Below are 21,093 nucleotides of genomic sequence, written 5' to 3'. Positions count from 1 at the left end.
TGGGCGTTCCGCATGACTTCTGCCAATGCGTGGACTACAATGCCCTTGCGTTATTTCTTTTTAAAAAAAAAAACTATTTATAAGTCTTTTTAAAAAAATAAAAATTAAAATATATATTTAATTCTTTAATTTTATATAAAATTTTAATTTAATCTTTTAATTTTATAAAATATTTTTTAATCCTTTAATCTTAATATAATTAGTTTTAAATAATTATTTTTATGTTAATTATTACTATTTTAAAAAATTAAATTTAATATGTCAATGTTTGATGATATTTTATCATCATTTAAAAGTATAATGTTAAAATTTATTGAAATAAAACTAATAGTATTAAAGTTAAATGATTAAAAAAATATTTTATAAAATTAAGAGATTAAAATAAAATATTATATAAAATTAAAGAATTAAGTGTATACTTTAACAAAAAAAATTAATCATTAATCACAATAATTTATTACAATAACTAGCTCTTTTATTTATGAGTCAGCTTTCTCTCTGCTAACTCCCCCACCTCTGCTGAGGTGGGCAAGATAGGAGCATGATCTAATCCAAATTTAATTTGATAATTAAGATTTAATGATTTTTTTGTCTTGCTTAATAAAATAAAAATAATAACATTTAAATTTGAATAGTTCAAACTCTGTCTCACCCCAATGGAAGCACGAGATGAGAGGAATTAGCTTCTCCCCACTAACTTATTTAAACCGGTATAGCTGGCAAGTGGTAATACTAGCACCTCTATAAAAGTACTAACGCTATCAAGAACTTTTTGATTTAGGGGCATCGCGTGCTCATTTTTAAAAAATAGTTGTAAATTCTATCTGTTGGTGGTTTAGGGAAAATATTAGGTATGCATGCTATGAATGTATGGTTACATGCGTACGGACTCTCCTATCTGGCAGTGGGGGGTTAGTTATGATAGTTGGGAAAAAAAAAAAAAAAACTAACGCCATCAGATAAATTTAATTAAAAAAAAACTCTTCAGATGCATTTAAATTCAGTTTTTTATACCTTTTATTTTTGGCCAAAGGTTAACTGACACCTTGTTTTAAAATATACTTTGCTAATCTTTGATTATACAGAACCATTGTTGAGATTCTCAGGGTCAGTAAATTCTCATAGATGTCCGTAAAGAATTTTAGAATTGTTGATACTAATTTTAAAGTTTCTCGATGCATTTGCTTGCTGGTTATTATTATTCAGCCAAAAAAATGAGAGAATGACAATTAGACTCTGAATGAATGAATTATTAACAATTAGGCCTCTGACAAAATTTTTTACAAAATGCATTATAAATATTAATTTAAAGAGTCATAAATAAATTTTTTTTGTTGCAATTTAAATGTTATATTTAAATATTTATTTGCAATTGAAACTCTTAAATTTATAATAATTTAAATTGTTATTTTTAACTTATTTTCAAAAACATTTGTTGAGAATTTAACTATCGTTTAATTCAATATTTTAAAACTTAACTATCATTCTCAAAAAGAAAAGAATCCCTTATCCAGAGAAAGTTAAAGTCTCAAATCTTAAAGTATAGATAGTATTCTAAAATGATTGCCGTGGAATTTTAGTTTTTTTAAAAGTTAAAACATTACTCTCAACTCTTAATATTTAAATATCTTAAAATTTTGTTGAAAAAATATCTTAAAATTTTAAGTTAAATTATTTTTCAAAATATTGAGGATTTTTTTTCACTTTATTGATTAAAACCAGCGTTCACTTTGATGTATTCTTTTCAGTCACATGAAAATTACACGTGAAAGCTGTAACACTGATCAATACTTGTAAAATCAAATAAACCACTAAGTACATTCATCATTTAATCCTTTCATATTATGAAATATCTCTCAACAAACTACGTTTAATGTAATTCTTATACAATTATTATTGCTGTCATGCAGAAGTGTCTTTAATCCATCAATTGATTTAATCTTTGATAGTTCTACACAATGTTGTTCATGCGTGAAAATTGGCTTCAAAGTTATTTTCTTTGTATAACACTGATTCAAGCTTTCTAAAATTGCATCAAACAATTCAATAAATTGAGATTGATGTAAACGGTAGCAATGCTCATTCATAAATAACCAGCTGATATGGGAATTCCAAATACCCATGATGAAATGACCATAGTTAAAAGGATTCGGGCTTTACCTTTCTATCGATCAGAAATGTTTCTAATAATAAACTTTAGGTGTATCATCATTTCTATTTCTTATTTATTTATTTTGAGTGGAAACTGCATATTTCATTTTTCAGAAAATTATGTACAGGTTCCGTATAAGAAACTTATCTACAAATGAGTCCTATAAAATTCAAAAACTACAACTAAATATCTTAAAATCTAAGTGTAATGAGGTGTAAAGACAATATTATCCTTGTTAAAATGCATCAAATTATATCTAAAAAAAGGTGCATTCATATTTATAGAACACTAAATATAGTGTAAATAAATAATTTTACCTATAAGTTTTAAAGTCACAATTGTAAGTAAAGGAAAAAAATAACTTTAGTCTATTATTTATAAAATATAAAATATAACTTGTGAACTAATAATTTTTATTTGTAAATGGTGACATTGTGGTTATAAATAAAGGGTAAACATAATTTCAATCTATTATTTATAAACACAAATTATGGCTTGTGAATTTAAAATATTCACTTGTAAACTATGAAATTATAGTTGAAGGTGAAGAGAAAATATGACTTTAGTTTATTATTTATAAAGGACAAAATATAATTTGTGAATTAAAAATTTTTAATTGTAAATTGTGAGGTTACAGTTATAAGTGAAAGGTAAATATAGCTTTAATCAATTATTTATAAAATATGAAATATTATTTGTGGGTTAATAATTTATATTTATAAACTGTGAAGTTGAATTTTTAGGTGAAGGGTGAATATGATTTTAATTTATTAGTTTTTCTTTTGTTTTAGTAAATTGGGGGATATAAAGATCTTTTCACCTAAAATTTTAATTACATTATCTATATAACAAAATTCTAATGAACTTAGCTTTATTTTTCCAAATTTGCAAGATCTATTTATATGCAGGTCCCTCCTAAGGGTTCTATACCGAATTTTTCTTCTTTTATTTCCATTTTCACCGAGGCATATTCCATTGATATACAAGCATAGCGTACCGTAACAATTGGCAGCCAAATATCAAACATGCCATGTTAACTAGGATTGGTTTTTTATTATAACCAGGCATGTAAAAAGCTTTGGGGATGACTTGTATCTCGCCTAAATTGTGAAGTGTGAATTGTGAAATTTTTTTAATAAATTTCACCATATCAATCAATTGTGCAACCTATAAAAAAAGGATAATAAAATTTTCTCAAATTATATAAATAATAATTTAGTGTCTTAAAATGTCATAATTTAACTGAAATTTTTAAAGACCTTTATGTCAATAAATTTTAAATTAAAAAATTATTTTATTTTTATTGATAAGTTATATTTTTTATTTAATTCTTACGATTTTATAGCTGTCAATTAGAATCAGCCTGACTCTAAATGACCAATGCTTAAACAAGCTAACCTATTGAATTCTAAGGCTTCATTTTGATCAGCCCGACACTAGCTCAGGATTGAAGGCTGGCCCTTAGTGCCTTGGCCTTATATATATATTTTTTTATTTTTCAATTTAAGAATCTAAAAAAATATATTTAGAATATCAAAAAAGTTATTACACATAAAATTAAATTTAAAAAAACAAATTTAAGTCAATACATATCATAACAAATTCAAATCTAATAAAAAACAATAACATCATAAAATCAACACCGATAACAATCAGACCTTACTAGTATCATCAGCTAAATTTTGATGATTTTCATTGTTATCAACATCAATATAATTTCATCATGCTCTTTGCGAAACCTCATAAGTGAAAAAAATATTAAGTTTTTCATATACTCTTTCTTCATGCTTGTAAAATGAGGTTAGAATTTTAGAATTAGTGTATAATCTTTTTAATATTAAAACTTAAAAACATATAAAAAGATTTAAAAGGGCCAGCTTTAGCCCTAAAGGTAAACCCTTTTATTTCAAGGCTTAAAAGGGACCTTTTTAAGCTCGATTTATTATTTTATACTCTAAACTAGCGGCTCAGTCTTGAATCTGTTAGACTTAAAATGGCTAGCCCGAGGGACTTAGCCCTAATTGACAACAATGATTATTTAAATACAAGCTATTATTTAGTAAATAAAATTTGTGAATAGAAATCATACTCGACAAGTTGTGATTTTCTTATTTCACTCTTATAATTTACAGAACAAAAATTACTATTTATTAAGCAAAAGTTGTAATTGAAGGGTTTGTTTTTCAATAACAAAAATTATATAATAAGTTATAATTTTTTATTCAACTTCTATAATTTATAGAATAAAAATTATTATTTCTCAAATAAAAGTTGTGATTGAAACTTATTATTTTTAATAAAAATAATTTTTTATTTTAAAATTTATCAACACAAAAGTTTTTAAAAATTTAAATAAAATTATAATATTTTAAAAAATAATTTATTATTATTTATATAATTTAAAGAGATATGTTGTCATTTTTTTATTTATAAATCAGAAAAATGCAGCGTTTTTTTTTTAAAAAAGGTTTTTAAAAATTATACGAGACGACAAAAATGTTTCATTGGCACCTGGTATGTTGATATGTTGATTGATAGATTGCTGCTGCAAACGAGGATTTATTTCTTCTTGAAGATAACGAAGTGGATCGTCATACTCTCTCCACCGTGTGCGCCATCGGCATGGCTACCGTAACCGACCTCCCTTCATTGTCACCAACCCCATCCCTTCTTTGTTCAACCCCGTCGTCCATTAGTTCTCGAACCTGTTCCATCCGCCCAATCATCCCCTTTCCATCGCGTTCTCCTTCCAATCGGAGAATTGCTTGCATTCGCCCTCACGTGCGGTGCTCAATTGCAGAGGGGTCCACAGTACCTCCAGCAAAAACTAGTGGCCAACTCAATTCCGTCGGTGAAGACCCTACGTCCGTGGATTGCGTGATCGTTGGCGGCGGTATCAGTGGCCTCTGTATTGCCCAGGCCCTTTTCACAAAGCATGTCAATGCCGCCGCAAATGTGATAGTCACTGAGGCCAGAGACCGGGTTGGCGGTAACATTACGACTATTGAGAGGGATGGCTATCTTTGGGAGGAGGGTCCTAACAGTTTTCAGCCCTCTGATCCTATGCTTACCATGGTGGTTGGTACCTTTTAATTTTTATTTCAAGGTTTTCTTCCCCATTTTGTCATTCTATTTTCTTAGAATTGGGTTTCATTAGTGAGGTGAATAACTGTTTTGTAAGCTCAACGTTGTTATTGACTTGAACTAATTATCATCGATTCCATTAGCATTCTCTGAATAGCTTTTTGACAATGAAGTGGTAAATGCGCAAGGGAATCTCGCTTCCGAAGGGATTACTTTTATATACTTGTAGTATTACTATATAGTAGATCGACATTCATGGAACTTCGTTATGATTAGGTGTCGTAATTCTATGTCGCTGGTTCTATTTTCCATTCCATCCTTTTGCATTTGGCAGGTGGACAGTGGGTTAAAGGATGACCTTGTTCTCGGTGATCCCAATGCGCCTCGATTTGTGTTATGGAATGGAAAATTGAGGCCGGTACCATCAAAGCCAACTGATTTACCTTTCTTTGACCTGATGACCATTGGCGGCAAACTGAGAGCAGGCTTTGGGGCACTAGGCCTTCGGCCACCTCCACCAGTGTGTTCTCTTGAACTCTTTCTTTGTTTAATCCTGTCATGTCAAATGCATATCCAGAAGGATTGAAGACACGGGTTTTAATTTGAGTTTCTCATATGTATCATAATACTGACGAAGGTGACAGGGTCGTGAGGAATCAGTTGAAGAATTTGTGCGCCGTAACCTTGGTGATGAGGTTTTTGAACGTTTGATAGAGCCTTTCTGTTCAGGTGAGAGCCAACAAATTAAGATTCTTTATGATTAACTGGTTTTTATCTCTTTCTGCATTCATCAGTTCTCCATTTTGAAAGTTACACGAATAATAATGTTTGATAGGAGTTTATTGGACCCTATGATACCCAGCCCTGTTCTCGCTTGCGACATGTGATCTCTTGCTTCTTCAGCTTAGTGTTATGGATTCCTTAAAGGATTTTTTGCAAACCCATGCTCTCACGCTAAGTTTGAAATGTGAAAAATGTTTAGATAAAAGAATTTCCTAGTTGAAAATTTTTGTTTAGGGATTTCGCCCTTTAATTCCTGGGTATGTTTCTGTATTCATAAAGTATTAAAAAATTAAGCAGCTTGGTTTGTCTTCATTCTTCATTATCAGCCTGGTTAATGAGCAGTAAACTACATTATGACATTAAACAGTGTGCATGATTTTCTTGTTTGTTTGAGTTTGTTGGGGCTATGGATTTGTGGGATGCATTTGTCAGCCAGAAAGTCAGTTTTCTTAAGTATTTGTAATTGTCTATTGCTGTAATTTTACAATGTTGAGACTTGATTGCATACTTTACCTTCTTTTGAAGTTAATTGCTGACAAGTTTACTTCAGCTAACTTTTCTCACTCAATATGAAATTCAATTTTTCAATTTATGTTTGCTTTGGTTATTCATTTGTAAATCCTATGGGCTATGGCTCACCTGAGCTTTATCTTATTCAGGTGTCTATGCGGGTGATCCTTCAAAATTAAGTATGAAAGCAGCATTTGGAAAAGTTTGGAGGCTGGAGCAAAATGGGGGTAGCATAATCGGTGGCACTTTCAAAACATTACAGGAGAGGAATAATTCTCCAAAACCACCTCGTGACCCGTAATGATATATTTACCCTAGAGCTTGTCAAATTTTCTTTTATTTTATCTCCTGTTTCCTGTATTTATGTAATATGCAGACGTCTTCCAAAACCGAAGGGTCAAACTGTTGGGTCTTTTCGAAAGGGACTTAGCATGTTGCCAAAAGCAATTTCTGCAAGGTACTCTATGTTAACTTAATTTATATTTGGCTGGATTGCCATTTTATTCAGGATTGATGATCATATCGAATTTCATTTCTTTTGGCAGGTTGGGTGACAGAGTGAAGTTATCTTGGAAGCTTTCAAGCATTAGTAAACTTGACAGTGGAGAGTACAGTTTGACATATGAAACGCCGGAAGGAATGGTTTCCGTGCAAAGTAAAACTGTTGTCCTGACCATTCCATCCTATGTTGCCAGTACACTGCTACGTCCTTTATCTGTATGTTTCTTTCCTAAGTGAGGTTTATGTCAATTATTATAAAATATAAACTATTTTGTTGGCGGAAACTTTGAACTGAAACAGTATGATACCTTGAATATTAGGAATGCATTTGTATATGGGTGGGTTTGGGTGCATGAGTTCCCAATATTCATGTTATTTGGGTTCTATATCTATCTTGTCTGGAAATACAATCTTTCAATGCCAGCCATTCTTTGTTTGATTTCATGTTTAACAGGAGAGAAGTGGTATAATTTTACTAATATGGATATTGAGGGAAAAAATTAATGATTACAAAATTCTAAGTTTTTCAAACACGTCTTATGACTATATTGTATATTCAAAATAGTGTGCGCGTTTCACACAAATGCATGCAAAGTGGCAAAACATCTTTCCTTCAGTGTGATTGGGAAATAATATCTGCAGTTATGGCTATGTTAATTAGTAATAACTACTCAGCTGAGTTAGGGAATGACCAATGAGCCCATCTAATGGTTGGTTAGTTGATAAAAGTTTCTCTCTCTCTCTCTCTCTCTCTCTGTGTACGCCCACACACACTCTCCCTCCGATCTTATATGTGGGAGTTAGATAACCAATTCATATAGATTAAGACAATTGGTTAAGGCTTGTTATTGTTGTTGATTATCATTTGTAAAAAATGTGTGTTGGTTTCTTTAGAAATACCCCTCTTTTTTATCATTTACATTGGAAACTGTCCCTATTGATTGCAGCGTACATTAATGTATGTAATCATTAGGGATATTTTGAGGCGAAATGTGAGGAAGCTCCTCACCTAGCTCCTAAATTTAGGACTGGAGCGAGTAATATTCTTCTTTTTCTTTCATAACGCAGGGAAGCATGAAGAAAGTAGTATATGAGTATCAAAGTTTTTTAATACACATTTTTATGCATGTCTGTGCATTATCACTAAATTTGCCCCCTCCTTTTTTCTAAAAAGTATTTACCCTCACATGCAGACTACTGCTGCTGATGCGCTTTCAAAGTTTTATTATCCTCCTGTTGCTGCAGTATCCATATCCTATCCTAAAGAAGCTATTCGAACGGAATGCTTAATAGATGGTGAACTGAAGGGGTTTGGGCAGTTGCATCCACGGACTCAAGGAGTGGAGACATTAGGTAAACTTATATAGTCAATGGACTATATGGTAAAAGCAAAGGTGTATGATTTTCCAAGGCCAAAGAGCCCTTGAACAATTCGAATCAAAAATAAATAGAAACATATTTCCAATAAAGGGAACCCATGGGCCATATTCTTCTCCAATCTAAGTTTTGCTCACGTCAATGAATTCAAGGACATATTGCATCTAGTCAAGTTTGACAATGAGGAAACTAAACCATTTTTTAATTTTTAAGGAACTATATACAGCTCATCACTCTTTCCTAACCGAGCTCCTCCTGGACGGATTCTACTCCTGAATTACATTGGAGGGGCCACAAATCCTGGAATCTTATCAAAGGTTTGATAACTCTTGAATGAAACCCGAATATTTGTTGGGATAGATGCAATTATATGAACTGTTATTTTGGCAAATTTGGTGATTCCCTATGTCGTTTTAATGTTCATGTTGAAAGTTGAAACCATTGGTGGTCCTTGGTGCTGGCATAATCTCTGATTTGACTAGATGTTGACAATTATAAACGATTCTGTGATTACTAGATTTGCTACTATCCCCTCCTATTTGCTCACAAAGCACTTTCTTTTCCCCAGACGGCTGATGCTCTTGTGGAAGCAGTTGACCGAGATTTGAGAAAAATCCTTATAAACCCAAATGCAAAGGACCCGCTTGTATTGGGCGTGAGATTGTGGCCTCAAGCTATTCCACAATTCTTAATTGGCCATTTTGATCTCTTAGATGCTGCTAATGGTGCTCTGAAAAATACTGGGCATGAAGGGCTGTTTCTTGGGGGCAACTACGTGTCTGGGGTTGCCTTGGGACGATGTGTTGAGGGAGCTTATGAGGTAGCCGCCGAAGTAAATGATTTCCTATCGCAGAAAGTGTACAAGTAGGGGCAAATTTTGTTGAGTTGTAGGAACTGGGTAGGACCCGTATATCATTGCATAGTGATGATAAAGTTTCGCTGACTTGTCACATAAGATTTGAATTTTGGTGGCTTCTGGTGCGGATCCCATTTATATTATTCTCGTAATGTTGTAATAAATAAGGTTATCCCTTTGCCACTATTCTAATACGGATCTTTTATATTCACCAGATAAACACTCATCGCATGATTAAAAGTGTAGAGCTAGAACCATTATTTGAAGTATAGTTTCTAGTGCATTCCCGCGTCCGTTTCGCACTCTGTCGTTCGCCCTTAGCAGGATTTGTAGATTTTAAACCTATCATATGACGTAATCTCGTGAATTGGATAGCTTGAAGGATTTTCACTTTGTCTATTCCATAGAAATTTTTATTTATTAATTTTCACGTGCTTTGCTCGCTGCTTTAATCCCTGCACTAGGCGGTGTCCCATTATTAAGCTTTGAGCTGAGACGCTACGACGGCTAAAAGTCTGGTCTCAGAGGGTAAACAATAACCCCTGGAAATACGTAGAGGCAAGGGAACGAACGCGGTGAGTTGGAGATAGGAAGGTGAAGGAGCCCAAACTGGGAGAGCGAAATGTTACGAAGAGATTTTGGGGAAAAATCTCGAGGCAAGTAATGAATGAGGGAAAATCCCCCAACCCCCGGGGGGGAACCTTCAAGGAATGTTAGAGGGGAGATTTCAAGAGTGCGTATCTAGAAAGTTTGACTAAGGAATGGAATTCAAAATGGCAAAGGCGCAGGCAATGATGACGGGGTTGGGCATGCAATGAAAATACCAGCTGGTTAAAACAGGGAATGACAAAGAAATGAGAAGATTTGGTCTTAAAATAGCGAGACACATCTAGTGGGCCTATTGGCGAAAAAGCGCTCGAGGGTTTCCCCTCTGCTTTTCTTAAGCCTCAACACAAATACTGTGCTGGCGACCAAATGACAAATTGATGGCTAATCGAAGCAACCTTACGGTTGGGGTGGTGGGGAACATTTCTCCTTTTTCTTTTTCTCCCTCTTTTGAAAATTATATTCCCACCTCTTCCCCTCCCTCCATTTTACCATCCCTTTAGCCCCAAGCAAATACCTTCCCGTGAACCAACACTGGAATTAATTTCAGCCTGTGAACCGGGGCGAACCATATCCCCTTCGGCACGTGAATTTATACACGTGGGGCGCGAGATCTTGAACGGAGAAGGATTCACCAATATTATATTATCCACTTTGTGCCTTTTCTTTGTATCGTTAATGGAGCTGGGGCATCGCTTTTTTCACCGTTTAAAAAAGCCATTTCCAGATTCATTCTTGTCACGTTTATCAACGATCTATTTTACTCCGCCTTTTTGTTCCTCTTATTTATTACAACTAAATCGCTTTTGATTATTCCTGCCCCTGCACTGAAAATTACTCGCTTTATGCCCGGCATCAAAAAGAAAAAGAAAACGATGCCAGTGAGCTGTGTCTGGCTGATTCTTGAAGCAGGACACCTGTCAAGTCGCGAATATGGTTCCCTCGAGCTGTAATAAATCGATGCAACTCCCCTTCATGAGTGTGTTTTAGATGCGGTTGATGGGTTTCGAAGTGTTGGCAGAAGAGGTTTTATCTCAAGAAGTACATCAATTATGTTTCTTGGTATAGAGGAGGAATATGCGTAGCGTCACCAGTACCGATGCCTTTTCTTTTCATGTATAATAATATAAAATACTAGTATCTGCCCCCAAGGCCCCTCATGCGCAACGCAACACGATGATTATATCCATTGAACATTGATTCATTAGATTACATCTGCGTACAAGGTTTCAGATATCAATGTTCTTTTGTCCGCCTGAGTTTCCCCTCATTCTTTGTCCACAGTCCACATTCATTCCTATCCCACTCACTCAGTGTTACCTCCTACACGCCTTGTCTCTCATCTGTCTCTACCCCTCTCGCTGTCAACTTTGCCTTCCTTGCTTCACCAATTACCGCTTCCTGTATCTTTATTTCTCAACTTCAGGAACTAATGACACCATTTAATTTTCACAGTTAGATTTGTCACGGAACTAAACGATGTTGTTTTTTAAATGACACGTGTAGTTGTCGGCTACCATGGCAACATTTTAGGTCTACCAATGACATGGAAGGAAGATAAAGAGGGAGGCGGGGAACGCGGCTCTTGAGGAAGTCTTTTTCACAGATCTCCCCCCCCCCTCTTTTGTCTCTCTTCGAGGCTGACTCTTTATTTAAAGCCTTAAGGTGGCGGCTTCTTGAGTCACTTTATTATTCCACAAATGGGGAAAGCCTCTAGCTCTTCGTCTTCCTCTATCAGCAGCAGCAACCACCCACTCATCTCAACTGCTTCATCTCTCACCCGCCTCCACAACTCTGACCTTCCCACAGATCTCAGGCTCGGTCTCAGCATTTCAGCCACTCAACATGTTGGCTCTTCTGTTTCAAGGTATGTGATATTAATTTCAGAAACCATCATTTCCAGATACTTGTTGTACCATCCGGGTTTTCTCTGATTCTAATATCTCTTTCCCTTGAATCTGATATATTAGGGGGCAGCCAATGGATTGGATCCCAAACCATCGAGCTCATGCTGCAGAAGTAAATGATTGTGGCGATCATAGCAGCTTGTTTGTAAAGGTGTACATGGAAGGCATTCCAATAGGCCGAAAACTCAATCTGGTTGCGCACGACGGCTACCATGAGTTAGTGAGGACTCTGGAAAACATGTTTGACACTACCATTCTCTGTAAAGTCCCACCTCACTGCTTTTTTCCTGATTCTGTCTAACACTTTAATTTGTTTGATCGGATAATAACAATGCATTATGGTGGTGTGGCTTGAACAGGGGGGACAGGGATGGATGGGGTGCAACCAGAGAGGTGCCATGTGCTAACATACGAAGACGAGGAAGGTGATTTGGTTATGGTCGGCGATGTTCCTTGGGAGTGAGTGATTTCTCTGAATCGTCTGTCGGACATTGTGACAAACACGTAGTATTCCATATTTGGGCATGAACTTATGATGTCTTTGTTTACATGCAGAATGTTCCTATCGACTGTGAAGAGATTGAAGATAACGAGGGTAGACGCATTCGGATGTTGATTTCAGATGCGACAGTGCAGCCTCTTGCTTTGGTGGTTTCCAATTTTGTCCTATAGTTTTAGTGGTAGCGATCTGTGATGAGATGTGATCAGGGTAGTGTTAGGCAAAGCACGCTGAAAGCTATAGATGTATATGCACAGCCTCAGACTTTGTCGTTTTTCTTTAATAAAAGAAAGTGGAAAGCATTAGTTCTTGTACATTCTTGGCTAAACTGAACTGCTCCTCACTTTTCTTCCAGGATTTTAAATTTAAACAAATAGTTTTATTTCTGTCATGCACCGCTTTACCCGCTTGTTGAGTGTCGACGCCCGGTTCCTCGGCTTCTAGAAAGGAATGAACAGCGAAGTAAATGCAGAAGATCGAATTCGCCATAATAATGGAGAACGTGCTACAAAATGGAAGGGCAGGAAGAGACGTTGGAATTGTTGTCGGACTAGGTTGATTGGTAATAAATAGGCCCAAAGTCCCCAATTTAAGTTCACTTCCTTCAACCATCCCCCCCCCCCTCCCAAGTTAAGAGAAACTTAAATGCGAAACTCAAACCCAAAAAACATATCTGGTGGCCCAAAAACATTAGGACAAGAATTCTTGAGCCTTCGACCAAGGCCCAAAAAATTCTCAAAAACAAGGACTGCCTGAGAAAAAGTACTTAATAAATTATACCCGCGGAAATTATGCAAGAGGATATTTTTGGAGTTTAATAAAATATTACTTGAGAAAAATCCGAATTCATTATAGATTGTGACCAGAAAAAAAGTATTTCTCATGACACATAATCGTATTTGAGTATTTCTTAGGCCATAAGAAATACTCTGGCTTTGGAGTGTATATGTATATGTAATCGTATTTTCGGTGTGCAGAACATGTATAATTATTATTTACATGCAGAGACAAAAGTGAAAGTTAATTTAAAGGAAACGAACATTGTCGTTTCTTGCTCCTAACTGACAAAGTTCGAGGACAAATTAACAGCCACTTTTCTTTTTTTTTTGCCTTATTTTACTTGAAATGGCAAACGAAGAATATTTTTTGTTTTTGCTGGGGCCAATAGCATGCCGGAGAATGTAATGAACGACAATCCAGGCCTAAAAATATGTCATAATATAAGTCTCCTTTCTTATTTAATTCTAGTGTCTTTTGAGTACAGACGACGTGATAGCTAAGATCCAAATAGAACGAATAATGAACGCGGACATGGTCTGTGTCTTTAGAAATTATTTTCCTTCGCCACCCTCTCGCGTCGTTTGGCCGTGGGCACCATCCTCCTGTAACTACATAGCTACCGAGGACAAGGAACTTTATAAAACCCAGTCGGCATCAAATCAAAGTGGCGTCCAAAGATAAATTACAAACAGAGAACTTATGGTCGAGGAACATGCTTCCAGTCACAATACGTTAATTATTCGAAGCGGTACCAAAAGACAAAAAGAAAAGTGAAAAGAAGCTAGAACAAAAGGTTAGTAGTTAAAAAGATTTCTGATGCTCGCAATCCAAATTAGGTCCGGTGTCCACGTTAAACAACTTGGCATATCTTCGGAAGAACCCGATTCGATCATTCACTCTGGGATCGTTCGGGATCCCACACTCCAATCCACCGTTGATTATGTTGGTCACCAAGCCATAGCCAGCCGTACGATTCGCTGCTATATCAACCCGTGTCGGCACATAATTCCCCACCATCACATTGTGAGGAGAAGGTACCGGTTTTCGTTCTGTCATCCAAAACCACAGAGCCGTTTTAAACGCAATCACAGAATTGTTGGCTACGATCTCAGGATTCTTCAACCCGTCAAATCCCAAAGCCTCCCCGGCCGGCCCATAGTTAAAGTTCCTGCAAATTCGTAAGAGCTAAGTTAATTAACACGTCTTCGTTAGAGCCGGACAGTAAAAACGGCATGAATGAATGAACGCGTAATGATGTGTACCAGGAAAGTTGAATGGGTCCTCTGCCAAAGTAACTTTTACCAGGATAACAAGGCCATTGAGTGTTGTTGGAGTCGCAGTAATTACTTTGAGGTTTAAGTTCTTGCTTGAAGCACAAGCCCCAAGCATAGGGTCCATCAGGTGCAGTGGCCCACCCACCAGTGGTCTCGTGGGAGATTTGAGCGAGAAACGCAGCTATCTCTCGCTTTCGTGTTGATATATTTCCGGTGCTGCCAAATTCAGGGAAGCGTTTGGTGGCGTGAATGAAAGACCTGTAGGTGTAGAAGTCCTTGGCAGGGCATGCCGTGTCATCTTTGTGAAGGAAGATGGTTTCAAAAAACTTTTTGCTGATGAGAGATGAAATGGAACAGGGACGAGCCTCCGCTCCCAGGGATGCAAAGTAGGTATGACAGAGTAAGAAGGCGGAGAAGATGAAGGAGAAGAAAGAAAAAGCAGAGGAGGAGGAGGAGGTTGCCATTTACTGATCAAACAGGGGTGAAGACGGGGAGGTCGTGAACTATATAGTTTGTGTGCACCTGAAGGGCTTTTATACATAGAGGCTCTTGTTGGAACACGTAAATGTGATTCAGTCAGTCAGAACGAGGCATGAGTGGTACAGGTCTGTGTTGTGAATGAAGATAAATAAGTGCAAGTTGACTGGATCCGAGCATTAAGTGGGAGCAATTGTGCAGGTGGAGCGTTGACATGAGCCATGCGGCACATGCGTTGGAGTGGAGATGACGAGAATCGGCCGGCGCAAGCATCACTGATGGGAGGAATTGGACATGATCCGAACACATCAAATAGAGTTGATTGAAGTGTACATAAAGAATAAATAACTCTACGCATTTGTTCACAACCTATTTTGCTCGTGATTCCTAGCAACTACGTCCAATCAAAAACTTGTTTTCTGTTTTTTAAAGCATCTCATAACAGGGGGTGGAGGGAATTTGACAGCAAAGCGGGGACGAGTGGGAAAGTGCATCCGATTTTCCGTGTAATTTTGTAATGTGAAAAATCTCTCTCTCTCCCTCTCACACACACGTTAAAAATACAGATTCCATTTCTCTATTTCTCTTGCCCTACAAAAAAGCAATAGATGGGCTAGTGGCAACTGAACTAGGAAAGCATTAATCATGTAGAGTGGGGTTGACTTGACTTGATCAGCACACTACTACTAGTTGAATCATCCGTAAAAGATAACCATATGGTGCCACAGCCAGGGGAAGGGCAGTTTTCAGTGTTTATAATTACGTGGGTCAATCAATCTCTGTTCTCTCACCAAGATAATAAACAAATAAGCACGAAAAAATAAAATTAAAAATATCTAACTGACAAAAATGTTAAAAAGGCCCGTCAAATTTATAGACCCATCCTACGAACTTACAATAAAGGACCGAAGTGTCTACTTTCTGTGGGCAGCCCTTCCATCCGGCAGGGTTCGAGGGTTCCTGCGTTAAGAGAAAAGACTCATTATTTGCATTAATATTTTAAGCAAGATAATGGCCCCGTGTTAGTTTGACCTCGACTCTTTCTGTATAATTAGCAATTACTTCAAAAGAGTTTTCCCCTTCATTTTGAGCTTGTCGGAGCTTGACTTTAGATTTTTCACCCATATGAAATATCGTCCAGACGTCCACCAAAAAAAAAAAATAATAAAGGTAAGTCAAATACTAGTTTTTATGTTAAAAATTTTATCGTTAGTTCCTATATTTCCCCCCGATTTAAATCTCTTAAATTTCATATGATTGTAAGGTTAGTTTCTATATTTTAAATATAATTATAAATACTTAACAATGACTAATGTTGCAAAACTATATCATAACAAAATAAATGAAAAACAAAAACAAGTAGAACATTAAATCAAAATATTTAAATGTGTAATGGATAAAATTTCAAAAGAAGAAATTGACACAAAATTAGGCTGGACAAATAAAAAGATTAGCAGTCATTTTATTTCTACAATGTCTAACTCATCGTAATATTACCAACTTGAAAACAAAATTAAACAAGCCATGTACACATCATCACATTTAATGATTTGTTAATGACGATAAGCACTAATGTTGAAGACATATAAAATTTAAAGAACCTAGAGCAACAAAAAAACTATAAAGATTGATATCAACACAAACTAAATGTATAAAGACTAGTAGTTATATTTATCAAAAAATAAAAAACTCCATTGTCTTTCTACATTAGCAAGATACATCGGGACCGCGAAGCAAAAAGGAGACCAAAATCTTATCATATGTTCGCGATCAATTTTAAAAGCTAGCATACAAAATGATCCCATAAAAATAACCAGTTTGATAAATGATTCATAACAAACACTAATAAAAAATCTAGTTTGGAGGTAAATGAGCATAAAATGTGGCACGAGTGCTCAGCTACAAAACTCTGTGCTTAGCTCATGGCTAGTGGTTTCTGTTAGCTTAGACATTAATTACTAAACTATACAAGAGGTCAAGGAAGTGTCGCATGCCCCGCTAATACTCCAGTCTCAATTAAAACCAACTCAATGACTGATGAAGCTCAGCAATGTGCACAATCAATGAGAAAAGGCTCGTTTGGGGATTTAGTTTCAATGCCGAGCACCTACTCTAGACCATCCATTAAAATTAAATCGTTCGGAATTCACATTTAATATAGTTTTATTTTTCATATTTTAAAATTTTAATAAATACAAAATTTAATAAGGATAATCTCTTAATTGTCATTCGGTCAAAAATGAAATTTTTATTTAAAAATTAGAGTAAAATATTTCAACTTTCTCTTTATTTCATCTTAATACAGATGCATCTCTTTCTATTTTTGAAACATATACGAACCCAAGTGTACAGATTTGATTGTAGTGAAATATCTAGAGTATCCGAGTCATGCCCAAGAAAAAGCAATAATCTTTATTGTTTTGTAAGAACACTTAGTAATTTTTCGAAGAAGAATGAATTTGAACTAAATAGAAAAAAAATTTAAAGCAAATGATTTAGTAAAACCATTCAATCGGTGACTCACTCAATGCCAAAGCATCAAGGATCGAATTCACCTATTGAAATGTTCTACTATCACTCACTCGAAATTATTTCAGTTTAATTAAAAGCAACAATCATTATGAAGGTGACTTAATTACCTTTCAAAAGATTAAGATATATTTAATTAAAGTTAGATAATTAGCCTTCGCTTAATTATAACCCTTTAATTAAACTAATAAGCTATGATTAATGCTGTCATAAACTCTTAAATTATTTTTAATTTAATTATTTATGACTACTTTCTTGGGTCGAGACTCTCTCTTCTCATTTCAGTTCAACAGGCAAGCCCACAAACCAAGAATGTATTGGCCAGTTACAAACTCAACAATTGAACAATAATGAAAAGAAAATAAAATTAAATAACTACTCTTGAATATTCACGGAACAATAAATTTAGAACAAGAAGAATAAAATTCAAAGCAAGAAAATAGTATAACAATTAAATGCTATATATGAATATAAAAATCCCCAAAAATTGCGTAAATAAAGGACTTCACTCTCCTAGTATGAAAGTTACAAAAAATAAATATCTTTTCTTGATAGATATTTAAGGTTTTTAAGATTTCGTTTCCATATAGCTAGCCAGTAGTTAATAGTTAAGTCACATGCGTTAAACCAAAAGGTCCCCTCTTTAAATATGAATGTTTAAAAATCATTCCAATTACCCAAAAAAATTAATGCATATTGTAAATACCGTAGTTTGTCCGGGTTTTCAGATGCAAGTTGAAAATAAATAGGAAATATAACAGAATAAATAAAATGGAATTTTACAATAAAAAATAAAAAATCTTCATAAACCAAATTAAAAAAACTATTTTCCCTTTTCATGGCCTCCAAATCCCTACAGTTATGGTCCTATTAAATTAAATGTTATAATTTGAAATTGAAATAATCAAGGCAAAAGTCAAATAAAAATTATTAATGATTTGATGTGATTATATTTGATTGGGTTATTAATGGAAGAAAAACCCTAGTTGAGTCTTTATAAAAGGGATAGCAAGGAAGGAGACAATAAGGTTTTCATTACCAATTCATAATTAACTCCATAATTAAGATAATTATAGGATTAACTCAAGTAAATTATTAAGTTTATAAAATTACACAAATGGGATCCTAAGTTTTTAAAACTTTAACATGCTAAAGAAATCATTTCATAAACAAAAATTAGAGGAAAACATGTATGCGAAAGCATAGACATCATACAAGGTAAGATAACATCAAATCAAGATTAAAAGAGCCAAAATAGTGATTTTGGCATAATATGCTGTAGCATAAAATGCAGAAAGCCCATGACAGCTAAATTGTCATGGCAGATTTTTTTGTGAAATTTCTAATGCTTCCTATTTTCCCATCTAATGTTCGATTGAGGTGATCTAAATTTTTACAGAAAACTTTCTTTGAGATCTAGCTAATGACACTTCACATTCAAATCATTTATCAATTAAAAGTTGGACATCAAAATGTAAACTTACCTATTTATACTTTCAAAACATAACTAGGGTGTCTAACATCACAACCAAGTGTCATAAGCTTACAACCACCCTTAGATCATGCTTAATAGACATAATAAGACATGTGTAACACATCACAACACTCCAATAACATATACAACACATTTTCAATGCTTAACCCCGTAGTCTCCAAAATGTCAGGGGGATTCTCAATCATGTAATCTCACATCTTAATCACCATTATTCACAAACATACTCACTTCTTACTTGCATAAGTATTTTAGCCCTATTTAAATTTTATATTAATTTACATATAACTTAGGGCCCAAAATACACAACTTAAATTAAGAGTCAAATAATACAAGTAAGCAAAAACATGTAATCTCCTAATTAGCATTATCAAGACAAATTACACCCATAAACTCTTAAACAAATGGGCCCTATAAATTTAGGATAGAAATCCTAAACTTATGACCGTTTCTCTCAATTTTGTCTTAATGAGCTAGTTTTTGTAATATTAAAGAGAGGGGGATGAGTATAATTACTCAGTAACTAAGGTCAATCTAATCTATACAGTTGCATATTAATTAATTATAAATACAAATGGCAATTAATAACTTCATAAACATTACATGCATATATTTCAAATATAGCCTCAGGCATAAAACTAACAACCATGTAATCGGACATAACCATATAACATCACATAATTTCAAAGTGCATGTCATGGGGTTACAATAATAGCAACCATCTACCCCAAATAGAAAACATGCTGGACCACAATAATAAAAACTATATGGCCCAAAATAGAATGCCAACTTTATACCCTCATGATGCCTCTGACATGAAATCGATGGCTATTTAGTAGCTATATCCTCAACTCAAATTAACCTAACCTTTCATTTATGAGGATTTACCGGGCTAGGGCGAACCCACTCACTTGTGATCCACGGTTTTCCTTAATACTAGCAATCATGGGGTGTCGTGCCTCTAATTTGGCCTCCTCATGAACTGATGGAGACTAGTTAAGTTCGAGTTTCTTAAAGAATAAATGAGACAGTCCCGAACCAACCATGGGATAATGGTCACCTCCCGATTCTAACGGTCGGTGTTAAGACAAGCTTTTGATTCCAATGATAAACCATCATTATCATGTGGGGTTAACACAATTACTCCGTTTCCTATAGGTAAACTCACACCATAATGATCATGCCATTCACAAATAACAAGATGCATGTCATTCAAATAACAATAATCACATCATATCATGCTCATATAATTCTCATTCTCTAATATAATCCACACACTACAATCATATTCATCATACTCCACATACCAAATATCACATATTTATTGATTTTACAATTACATGCTTTCATTCATCAATAATCACATGAATATACATATGTAATATTTTTAATAATTCAATACAATCTCACACACATAATTCATCACGTTGCCAACATTACATCAATGAATTCTTGACCACCCAAATAAACTTTCAAATGAATTAGTTCAACTAATAAGTAATTAACATACAACCATACAAATAAGATTTTTCCCAATTACCTTAAACTTTTGTAAGGTTAAAGGTTTACCCCTCAATAAAAGTTCTTCACAAGGCATACAAAGCTTAAATGGTGCACAAAATAATTGATCTACAATTAATCATACAAATTATCATTAAAATCATCATAAACACTCTTCTAACTTTCATTAATCAACACTTTAATTACCCAAAATTTTAATCTCTTGTGCTTAAGCACAACCATTAGGTTTATTAACTCTGATTAACTCCACTTAGCTTTCATTAGCTTAAATAATTACTAATATAACACCCAACAATCTAAAATCACACTTTAGAGGTCTAAGGTTTGTCTAAAATGGATGACCAAATCTTACAATCTTGTAAAAACTTATAAACTATATGTAGAATACTTAAACAACTCTCATTGCTCTCATTTAGACTAATGGATTTGAATTTATAGCCTTAAATTCAAAAATTATCATCTCCTAACCTTAAATCTTATTTTCAAAACGTGTAAAGAGAAGAAAAAGAGATAAAGAAGGTATATCTAGGTGAAACCAAGCTTCAAACACATCTAAAATGCTCAAAAATTAATGCTCTAGCCAAAAAAAATACTCTAATTTTTGAACTAATTCACGTTTTAAAAAAAGTTGGTTTAGAAAATTATGCTACAACGTAAATTTTTATACTGTAATATAATGCACTGTGAGCTAAAAATTTAATTTCTCTATACAATTTGAGCTCAGGTGACCTAATTCACTTCTAAA

At 34.4% G+C, this 21,093-nt stretch overlaps 3 protein-coding genes across 3 annotated transcripts; 2 read left to right on the top strand and 1 right to left on the bottom strand.

Moving 5' to 3' along the window:
• The first annotated feature begins 4,694 nt into the window (after window positions 1-4,694).
• LOC129291680 (protoporphyrinogen oxidase 1, chloroplastic) lies at window positions 4,695-9,483 on the top strand. The gene is made up of 9 exons (XM_054929161.1): window positions 4,695-5,230; window positions 5,571-5,756; window positions 5,881-5,965; window positions 6,679-6,826; window positions 6,906-6,986; window positions 7,075-7,246; window positions 8,224-8,383; window positions 8,621-8,724; window positions 8,976-9,483. The coding sequence occupies exons 1-9, from the start codon at window positions 4,775-4,777 to the stop codon at window positions 9,273-9,275; spliced, it is 1,692 nt and encodes a 563-aa protein (XP_054785136.1). The 5' UTR covers window positions 4,695-4,774; the 3' UTR covers window positions 9,276-9,483.
• Window positions 9,484-10,490: 1,007 nt separating this feature from the next.
• LOC129291688 (auxin-responsive protein IAA20-like) lies at window positions 10,491-12,589 on the top strand. Its single transcript, XM_054929173.1, has 4 exons — window positions 10,491-11,736; window positions 11,840-12,036; window positions 12,136-12,235; window positions 12,332-12,589. Exons 1-4 carry the CDS (start codon window positions 11,570-11,572, stop codon window positions 12,390-12,392), a joined length of 525 nt encoding a protein of 174 aa, XP_054785148.1. The 5' UTR covers window positions 10,491-11,569; the 3' UTR covers window positions 12,393-12,589.
• An 897-nt stretch (window positions 12,590-13,486) lies between these two features.
• On the bottom strand, window positions 13,487-15,120 carry LOC129285904 (chitinase 10). The gene is made up of 2 exons (XM_054921883.1): window positions 14,318-15,120; window positions 13,487-14,223 (listed from the first exon to the last, which is right to left on the bottom strand). Exons 1-2 carry the CDS (start codon window positions 14,791-14,793, stop codon window positions 13,857-13,859), a joined length of 843 nt encoding a protein of 280 aa, XP_054777858.1. The 5' UTR covers window positions 14,794-15,120; the 3' UTR covers window positions 13,487-13,856.
• Window positions 15,121-21,093: the final 5,973 nt, after the last annotated feature.

Source organism: Prosopis cineraria, unplaced genomic scaffold, assembly GCF_029017545.1.
Source record: "Prosopis cineraria cultivar Desert tree isolate PC_DT_omini unplaced genomic scaffold, ASM2901754v1 PC1, whole genome shotgun sequence".
Taxonomy (NCBI): Eukaryota; Viridiplantae; Streptophyta; class Magnoliopsida; order Fabales; family Fabaceae; genus Prosopis; species Prosopis cineraria.
Note: the sequence above shows the minus strand (reverse complement) of the source record. Positions and strands in the feature narration are given on the sequence as shown.

Bases quoted from the DNA above. Each gene is read 5' to 3' on its own strand.
- LOC129291688 (XM_054929173.1), top strand. From the start codon at position 11,570: ATGGGGAAAGCCTCTAGCTCTTCGTCTTCCTCTATCAGCAGCAGCAAC. The intron at 11,737-11,839 runs GTATGTGATATT...CTGATATATTAG, and splicing joins GTTGGCTCTTCTGTTTCAAG to GGGGCAGCCAATGGATTGGA. The intron at 12,236-12,331 runs GTGAGTGATTTC...GTTTACATGCAG, and splicing joins GTCGGCGATGTTCCTTGGGA to AATGTTCCTATCGACTGTGA.
- LOC129285904 (XM_054921883.1), bottom strand. From the start codon at position 14,793: ATGGCAACCTCCTCCTCCTCCTCTGCTTTTTCTTTCTTCTCCTTCATC. The intron at 14,224-14,317 runs GTACACATCATT...ACGAATTTGCAG, and splicing joins GGACCCATTCAACTTTCCTG to GAACTTTAACTATGGGCCGG.
- LOC129291680 (XM_054929161.1), top strand. From the start codon at position 4,775: ATGGCTACCGTAACCGACCTCCCTTCATTGTCACCAACCCCATCCCTT. The intron at 5,757-5,880 runs GTGTGTTCTCTT...CGAAGGTGACAG, and splicing joins GCCTTCGGCCACCTCCACCA to GGTCGTGAGGAATCAGTTGA. The intron at 8,725-8,975 runs GTTTGATAACTC...TCTTTTCCCCAG, and splicing joins ATCCTGGAATCTTATCAAAG to ACGGCTGATGCTCTTGTGGA.